The 9,802-nt window shown below is 32.6% G+C and overlaps 2 protein-coding genes across 9 annotated transcripts in view; both read left to right on the top strand.

The window, feature by feature from the left end:
• Positions 1–4,550, top strand: part of LOC108753028 (rab11 family-interacting protein 4A) — a 26,904-nt gene extending 22,354 nt beyond the window's left edge. Inside the window, exons 6-10 of the mRNA XM_018494338.1 lie at positions 1,568–1,732; positions 2,133–2,502; positions 2,671–2,816; positions 2,911–2,955; positions 3,027–4,550. Coding sequence (XP_018349840.1) covers positions 1,568–1,732; positions 2,133–2,502; positions 2,671–2,816; positions 2,911–2,955; positions 3,027–3,149 — 849 coding nt within the window. The 3' untranslated portion in view covers positions 3,150–4,550. The remainder of the gene's footprint in view (positions 1–1,567; positions 1,733–2,132; positions 2,503–2,670; positions 2,817–2,910; positions 2,956–3,026) is intronic.
• Positions 4,551–6,757: 2,207 nt separating this feature from the next.
• Positions 6,758–9,115, top strand: LOC108753030 (enoyl-CoA delta isomerase 1, mitochondrial-like). Of its 8 annotated transcripts, none has more exons than XM_018494344.1 (6): positions 6,758–6,836; positions 7,505–7,671; positions 7,740–8,008; positions 8,096–8,274; positions 8,378–8,499; positions 8,915–9,115. In XM_018494344.1, the coding sequence occupies exons 2-6, from the start codon at positions 7,569–7,571 to the stop codon at positions 9,076–9,078; spliced, it is 837 nt and encodes a 278-aa protein (XP_018349846.1). In that variant the 5' UTR covers positions 6,758–6,836; positions 7,505–7,568; the 3' UTR covers positions 9,079–9,115. The 8 variants fall into 8 exon arrangements, with proteins under 8 accessions (XP_018349846.1, XP_018349848.1, XP_018349849.1 ...); XM_018494346.1 differs by having other exon boundaries at positions 6,769–6,800; XM_018494347.1 differs by lacking the exon at positions 6,758–6,836 and adding an exon at positions 6,934–6,953.
• Positions 9,116–9,802: the final 687 nt, after the last annotated feature.

Below are 9,802 nucleotides of genomic sequence, written 5' to 3'. Positions count from 1 at the left end.
TGCTTTCTCGGCCGCTCGACGGGGGATATATATAAAATTAAAGAAAATTTAAAAGACAGATTTTGGAATAAACACGTTTAAAATAAATTTTCGATGTAGTTCTTGAATATTTACAATGCTAAAAATCTACTATTTCAGGAGCCCACAGTAGTTCTTCAACTTCCTCATTTTGGACCAATATTAATTTCCAATTCATTAATGATGTTTAAAATAGGTAAAATATCCCTTATTGAAAATGCCAGTGACAATAGAAGCGGTAATTTCGAGTATTTTTGCATTGCAATTGAGATGCTTTGGCATTAGTCTTCAGATGTCGAGTTAAACTTTCGTTTGCGTTCCGAGTATATCCAGACATCGCCTTAACAGTATGATCTATGTAAATAGGAATCAAATGCTTTTCAATATCTCGATAACTATACTGTCGCGCACCTATATATCTGCGCGCTGCGCTCCCATTAGAAGCGTTTATGATATACGCAGCTCTGTAATTGGCTGAAAGTAATTCTTCATTTCTCACATTTTAGTAGCAAAAAAATTGTAGTTTAGTATGTTTCGATAGTATAATGTCTCGGGATTATTTTGGCACCACAGACTTCTATAAATAGACTGCCAACTTCGCCTCCATGTTTGAAGACAACGCCATATTTGTGTTTACTCACTCTCACATATACAAATCGGATAATAATGTTAGGGTTTTCATATAATATAAATTCACGCGATATTCATAGACAGGACGCATATATATACATAACTGAAACAAGGACAGCTCGGAATCAGATTCATCTCTTTCTATCATTGAGTCAGCAGTCTAGTTATAGAAGTCTGTGTTTGGCACCAAATACATGCTAGCAAATAATTCTGTAGAAAAAAGAAACTTGAAGCGCAACGCGGAGCACGCCAGGTTAAACTATTTGTTTTTCACATGTTACTTGACAAAAAAAGGTTTGTTCATATTTCGATAGTATGTTGCTTGGAGAACATTTTGGTACTAAATGTTAGGGTCATCGGCGGTTGCTCTTCTTTTCTATACTTTTACCAAATTATCAGTATTCTTGCTCTCTATTGCCATGCTTCCAGTCAAGTAAAATAGATAATAAATGTATGTTTTTATTCGCGTTAATTTTTATCTAAGGTATTATTATTTTTATAAATCATACTTACAATTAGATTTTATTCTTATAATTGTTTCCTATATTCTCAAATGCATATATAAAATAGACTTTCCAGTTTCTTATACGAATAGCGAAAAATCTTGTAGACATAAGTTTACTGTTATATATATTATTAAAAAAGGATACATTATCTCTAAGAAAGGACATTCTATTTTTAATTCAACCTCTAGAAAATTCTTACATCTTTTCACTTTTCTTAAATCTCTTGTCACATAGGACATAGCAAAATATCCTTTAAAAATTCTCTTTCAAATGATTTTTTTACACGAAAATCTCTGAAACTTATCTAACTCACTATCTAACCTATCGACTCATTGTCGATAGAAAGTCTATGAAATGAAACACGAAGGCGGTGTGTTTCGTGTGAAACATTAAACTCCTTTTAAATGCCACAGGTTCAAATGATCCAAGAGCAAATGGATGCTTTAGCGGATACTAAGTCGGTCGGTGAGGAAAGGTACGCTCGAGCGAAACAAGAAAATGCAACATTACAGGCGCGAATATTGATGCTCGAGGAAGCGGCCAAAGATGCAGAAACGAGAGCCGAAGAGAGGCTTCAAGTAAGTAACTCGATCGATCGATATAGATCGGTGAAAATTATTCGCAATTAAACATCTAGTATAAAATCTAGTATAAAAAAAGGAAAATTTATAATTTGTAAAGTCCATTATAAATGTATATCTTTTTTTTAAATATGTATATTATATATTTTCATATGCATATATGCATATACGTATATAACTTTATACAATAAAATCATGTTTCTTTCATTTTTATAAGATATTTTGCATTTTGAATTCGATATCGAAAACAATTGAAGAACATAATTTTTGTTTTCTGTGCTCTTCAAGGATTCTCTATAGTATAGAGTCTATACGATAAGATGACGTTATAAGTCTTTTTTAATCGCAAAAAAAGTGATTATACTTTATTTAAAAAAAATTTCTCCATATCTCACAGACTGAGCAACGAAGACATCGGGAATGGGCGTGTCGAATGGAACGGGAACGTCAGCTGCAACTGGAAAACTATGACATTAAGCTACAAGCAGCGGAGCTGGACAATTCCAGTTTGCGGGAGGAGATTGCGCGAATACGCGAACAGCTCGAGACAGCGAGGACGGATAAAGCGCAGCTCGAGAATGATCTCCGGGAGGCCAGAAGAGAAGCGGACGCCGCGCGCGAAAGTGAACGCCATGCGATAAGCCGAGCTAACGAGGCTCATCATATGCTCGATGTTATGAGAGAAGAACTTTCGTTACGGAACGAGGATCAGCAGAGGCTTGAAGAACTGGTGCAGCAGGTGGTTCAACTTCAAGCTCGCAATAAAAGTACGTTCATGCACTACGAAACTATTAATTGGATATCGTGAGCTTTCGGAAGTAGTTCGCTCCTTAAGCATTCCTATCATAATAAAAACTGCATTTCGAGCGTATCTAAATTGATTCGTTAAGATAAATTTTGTTCTATATAATAGTATTATATTTATCGATTTGTAGGCTTGGAAGAATCTCGAGATGAACTGCAAGCTGCTGCAGCGTTGCAGGCAGGCCGTGAACTTATAATGCTGAATCCTTGTAATAATAACGCTGAAAAGGGTCCTAGTCTTGCTGTGGAATTGTTAGCCGGCATGAATCCAGATCAGGTATTTTCTTAAGATATATCGAATCTATTAATTGTAACGAATGAATATTAACAATTTATATTAACATCAACTTCTTTTTCTCATCACCTTACAGATAGATGGCAAAGGAGAACTCAATGAACCGTGCACGATGGCTGAAGTATGTATCAAAGCTTAATTCGAAATTTTGCTTTGGGAACGGCATAATTAATTCTTATATTTATGTTACAGTTAAAACAAGCTCTAAAGGAACAGCAAGAAGTGAACACGCAATTAAGAACATACATCGATGGAATATTATTGAACATCGTGGAAAATTATCCGCAATTGTTAGAAGTGAAACAAATGCACTGATACATAGCACATAATCGATCATTACATTCTGTTTTAATGCTTTCAAGGCAGTTGTACATTAACTTTCTTTTAATTAAAGAGATTCGAGGGGGCTGTCTAGAACTTGACCAACATTGATATGTTTTACATATTAATATTTTCGAATAGTATTTGAATATGTAGCGCAAAAGCGCACTTGGAAGTCAATTGTTAACTAAAATCTAGCCTTTTTAAAGCAATAGTTTCCCTCGCTTAACGCAAAACTCTGAAAGACGTCCAACTAACATCGCAAAAGGAGCCTTTTCTAATTATAAATCTTAAGACATTTCTTCAGGTTTTTCTATTTATCTTATCAGAATCAAAATTCGTATGATCGTTTAAGCTCTAGGCAGCGACCATCTCTGTACGTCTAGAAAAAAAAGAGTAATAAAATGACGCTATTGTAGTTGCAGCGTATACTGCTAATGATACAAAAGGGAGAATATTCGACTGGTGTCATATCTCTGAGATGTCATACCATTCGCAAATCTATGAGCCGTTTTTTTCCACTGCCGTCAAACTTTGTCGCGCTAGTATCATCATTGCCAGAGTGGTGAACAAGTTACGCTTCTCGGATTCTTTACATGTCATCGGCTGGCCTAAGCACTTTGCTATACGCGATATCTTTAAAGTACTCGTATATTAATGATCATATATGATTAATCCGAATGAATATACAGGGTATCCCCTAATTATTGATGCAGCGCTCGTATGCAGATAGAACGGAATAAACTAAGTCGAAAAGTTCTATACTATTTTGCAATTTTCGTAACAGTTAACGAGAAATTATCTACTAAAAGTAGTCCTGAACCCGCTCTGAACTATGATTGTCCCCCGTCTTTCTTATTGAAACGAAATCTTCTAACAGCACAGAAAAAATGTATTTAAAATTAAAGTAGTATACAAGACTTAATTAGCGATTACTAGTAATTAATTTCTCGTTAACTATCATGAAAATTGCAAATCAGTACAAGACTTTTGGAGTCAGTTGGATCCGCTCTGCTTGCACACGAGCACTGTATCGACAATTAAAATTAGGGATCACGTATGTATATGTATGTCATGTATCTGGACACGGTCTCGACGCTAAGACATGGCGTGAGACACTGTCGTGCTCCTTTACCCAATCAGCGAGTTGGATTGAGATTATCGGTACATATATACGTCATGTATACGTACGTGTACGCGCGTATGCGATAACGAAGATGACATAACTGCAGACTGCATATGTCGCGAAAACTGTGATGCATTAGAGTACCTTTTCATTGAAAATTTGTGTCTTGGCTACACACGCCTACAATATATCCTACGGGCAACTATCTTGTATTCTAGATCTTTATATCGAAAGCTAGTAAAATTACAATAAATGATTCTATTTTGATACTCGTTTCGCCTCCTTTCCCGCTTTCCGAAAATTGATTTTGATTCGAGAAAGTTGATCGATACTTCAATTTCCGCCATCTAGGCTCGAATAAATCTCTTATTGGAACGTGTTCTAATAACTTCAATGATTTCAAAAAAAGAAGGATTCGATCGAGGATTTCGAAAAATATGTCCCCCGGAAAACAAATTTTTACGAAGAAGTATAGAAAAATTACATAGATTGAGACAAGATCTCAGAATTCTTAATTTTCCAGAGATATTCGTAGTGGGACGTAGAGTGATACTGTTTGAGGGTAGATTTCTAGGTTTTTCAATCTTCAAACAAACCTTCAAAAACACCGCTCTATGTCCCTCTACGAATATCTATGAAAAAGTAATAATTTATAAGATCTTGTCCCAATCTATGTAGTTTTTCGTAAAAGTTTCCGCCTGGGTGCGTTTCAACTTTCGCTATTCGTTAAAATAAGGGCGATTCAAAAATTTCTCTACATGAAAAATAACTTTCTAAATAATTTTGTGAACTTGCTGCAAGACACAATCTACTAAGCGAGGAATTTTATTAGAATATTTCCATTTTTCTATCAGCAAGAAAATGTGGCATCACTTCGTTATAATATCCACATATACTGATTGAATCAGTAGTTTTTGAATTTCTAGACTTCTCTAAGATCTTCAACTTCAGTTTATTTGGTTTTTAATAAAATTGTAATTGTTTGAAAGCCATAATGTACCAAAAAAGAAACAGAAATCATAAAGAAACATATTGAAAGTGTAATTATGTATATAGCACCAGATTTGTTTACGCTGCTTTTTCGAGAAATGCTCAAAAATTTTTGCACTTAAAACGACATAAATATATGTACATTCAGGAGAGAGAAAGTGAAGATTTTGAATGCAAAAAGTGCAAGCAACACGAACAAATCTAGCGTTAAAACGAATTCATTATAAAAGTGCTTCCAGACAATTTGGCCAACATAAGTCAACTTTGCATACATTCACTAAATTGGTCTACATTCATGGATAATTGTGCATGTGTGTGTCTGTATGTGTGTAATATTTGACAATCTGGCATACATTATCCATATCGTCTGGAGGCACCATAAATGAAAGAGAGGCCAATTCGCGTTTTCGAAACAATCGCATGTTTAGAGTATACGGAGTAGTAGTTTGTTAAAAATATAAATAAAGACAAGTTTGTTAAAAAATGATTACTACGTATGTAATCCAAAAACCTTATAAAAATTTCAAATTATCTTGTATAGATAATTATGTCTGATAATTATGTTTCAAAAATGAAAAGAATTAATTTAAATAATAAGAATTTAAAAACTTGTTAAATCTTTATTTAAGAGTATACTATGTAAAACTCAGAGCAGACCTTTAAAACATGTTCTAAGGACATCCTTTATTAAAATTTATTCCCAATTGATCAAATAATATTATTAAACCATCAATCTAATTTTTAATAAATAATACTCTATTATTATCCTCATGATATTCTCAATTTTTCGAAAGATTCGAATTTGTATAAAGTGTGTGCATTCGAAAGTATCTTCGTACGTACTGCATTAAATTAAATTCATATGCACAATATATACAATAATAAGGAGGCATATACGATTAAATTGTTTCGCAATATTAAGAAAATTTGCATGTATATCTTTATATAAAAGATGTATAGAATATTATCAACTTTTATTTAAGTATGAAATATTTAAAATAATAATGAAAATTGAGACATAATGTTAGAATATCAAAAATACCTCACACGAATAATTATTAATTACGTTTAAAAAAATCGCGCAAGTAATATAGAATTGAACAAGTGCCAGAGATGTCACACAGCAAAGAGCAGAAACATACGATGATACCCGATAAATAAATTTTAAGACCACCTTAAGTAATGTCCCAAGATGTTAATACAGCTTTCTGATTGGTTCGTGACATCTTAAGACTATGCTTAAGACGGTTTTAAATAGAGACCTGACTATAAATATAGGCAGAGAAAAATCTGAATCTTGATTAATTTGATAGTTTTTTTTATTATTTTAGCGATTTATTTCCATCAGGAGCACCGCAAAAAAATGGATATTGTTGTGTAGTTTACATCCACTTCTTCAGAGGGCAGTGTTCGAGGCACTTTGCGGTTACAGGAAAAAAAGGCCCTCATATTCTTTCTCAAGTTTCTCTCTGGTAGGAGAGAGCATATTGACCTAGTTTACATTATGCACTTGATGCGGGTGCTAACTAGTAATTTCTTAAATTATCTTAATTCCGGCGATACAAGTAAACATATTATACATAATATATGTATTTAATTATTTTGCATATTATAGCAATTTAATACATCATTCTTTAAATTAAACATTGTCGAAATTAAGATAATTTAATAGAAAGTTACTGGTTAGTACGCGCGTATTAAGAACTCGATATTAAACAAGGCCTATGCGACGCGAACAAACCTTTTTGCAACTATTAGAATTTATCTTCGCTGATAGGACAATTCCTCTAAATCAAAAAGTAATAATCCAATCACCACGAAAGAAACTTCCAATAGTTGCAAAATAAACATTCTGTATATGTACATACACATATAGACCAAAATTTGACTTTTCACGCTCTAAAAAAAAAGTTACATAATCGCTACCTTACTGAACACGATCAATTTTAATATCTTAATTGGTGAAATAGTTTAAGCTTTCCCTTGCTTTTTTTTTCTGCCAAATTTGATTATTTCAAAAATGTTAGTTAAATGCAAAAATGTGTCGAATGAGCATTTTACTTTATCATACGGAATATCAGAGTTATCTAACTATATCGGAGCATGTTCGGATTCTCATCTGAGTGTTCTCTGGGTGTTCAACAAACGTTAAATAAGGATGACATGACACCCGAAGAGCATCCAGATGGGAATCGGAACACGCCTCTAAATAATTACCTTTTATTCATTACAGAATTCATCAACCGCACTCATTACTCGATTACTCCAAAGAAGAGTAAGACTAACCGTTAGTCATAATGATTATTTTAAAGACTCTAATTGCTGGAGGACAAATATGCCTCAAAAGATTTTATGCTACAAGTCCAAAATTTTTTGAAATTACACAAGACAATAATACAGGTAATACTGCTATTTCCATCGATGCTTAATACACGATTTTTCCTTTCAAACTTTATTTCATTGACTAGGTATCGAAATTATATCTATGGCAAGAAAACCTGTTAACAGCTTGAATACAGAGACGTTAAAGGAACTAAAGGCATTTTTATTGGAGGCCCAAAACAATCACATCAAAGGCGTTATATTAACATCGTCCTTGCCAACTGTATTCTCGGCAGGATTAGACATTATGGAATTGTTTAATGATAAAGAGAAACTTACTGATTTTTGGCAAACATTACAAGACACTTGGCTGACTCTTTACAGTTTGACTATACCGATTGCTGCTGCTATTAATGTACAGTCTTTTAAGTTACTACTAGCTTTACTAGCACTTTACTAGCATATCTCTGCAACATTTAATATAATATTCCTTTCTATGAAGGGCTCTAGTCCTGCTGGAGGCTGCCTGTTGGCAATGTCTACGGAATATAGAGTCATGGTTGAAGGCAAGCATACTATAGGCTTAAACGAAACGCAATTGGGTATAGCTGCTCCAAAGTGGTTCAAGGATGTATATATCTCGTTAATTGGCTATCGACAAACTGAGCTGGCGATTTTAAGGTATGTAAGATATTGAATAAATACGTATATATAAATATATAATATGCTTAAAAAATGAGAGATACATGACAAGATTTTACATTATACAATTATTATATTTTAGAGGAGCGATGTTTAAGCCTGAGAAGGCATTGCAGCTTGGACTCGTGGATGAGCTCGCTAAAGATAAAATGGATGCGATAGAAAAGTGCAAAAATTACATATTATCTTATGATAATATATCAGGTAAAAATACTGGACTGTAGCATCTTGTTTAGTAGACACTAAAACATTGTACAGACATACAAAACAAAATTTAATATTTGATCCGGAGATTAATGATATTCTTAAGTATTTCGACGCTCTGAAACCGAATTTGATGTTGAAATGTCTTTATCACGTCACAATTTGTTTTATCGACTGAAAATACCTCAATCTTTCATTTATTTTTATTAGAACCACTTATGACTTGATTTTTAATATGCAAGCGATAAGTTAAAAATATTGAAAATCGAGTTATTTTTGTGACATGATAGAGCAATTTGGATATTGAATTCGATTTTAGAACATTAACATACATAAAAATACCATGGTTTAACTTTTCCGGATCAAAAATTTCTTTTGTCTGCGTTATTAACTATATATTGTTATTGAAATAAAGGTTTGGCAAGGACCACCACCAAGATAGAGTTGCGAAACAACTTGATCGAGTGGATGAAAAAAAATAAGAAAGCTGATACTGATAACTTCATAAACTATATACAATTACCGAAAGTACAAAAAGACCTTAAACTTTATATTGAATATTTGAAGAAGAAACAATAGGTATCTTGAGACAATATTTGTTACATTCTTACTAATCAAAGCAAATAATTTTGTAAACGTTTATATTATATCTTAGAATATATTTTCATACTATATATTAACAAATGTGAAAGTGTCACTCGTATTTATTACCCATATTTTATTACATATAGTCAGAAGAAAAATCATGTTAATTATTAATTCTCTAATATATACAATATTGGATTGAGGAAAAAGTTCTTTTACATAATATTAGAGCATAATTGAAACATATTTTTTAAATTGTTTACAAATCTTTTATTAAACTAAATATAATATATGCCGTTTGATCTATGCCATTTTTCGGGTAAAAAATTCCATCGGTGTAGAACTTTTATGCTCTGTAAAAAACCGAGATAACTTCTAAAAAGACTTTTCCGCATTCCAATATACATACCGCTCACGAAAGTTCGGACATTCGCATAAATTTTATTGAATAATCATGTAAAAAATAAGAATATTCTTTTATATATTTTAGGATACTTGTGGACATACACCAGTTCTAAAAGCTTCATAAATTATTTTTAATTTATATGTTAGGAGCCTTAAAATGAAAGATGAAATATTAAAATGTACTAATCGCCGCGGCCATACCGAATCGTGACGTCATAAAAGAAAAATGATACGTTAATTTGTGTTACATACTATTTATAAATAAAGACAATAAATAGAAATGATGAGACCGCTTTGAATGAGACAAAGCTAT

The sequence above is a fragment of the Trachymyrmex septentrionalis genome, unplaced genomic scaffold (assembly GCF_001594115.1).
Source record: "Trachymyrmex septentrionalis isolate Tsep2-gDNA-1 unplaced genomic scaffold, Tsep1.0 scaffold63, whole genome shotgun sequence".
Lineage (NCBI taxonomy): Eukaryota > Metazoa > Arthropoda > Insecta > Hymenoptera > Formicidae > Trachymyrmex > Trachymyrmex septentrionalis.
This window is presented reverse-complemented; position numbering and strand designations above follow the sequence as displayed.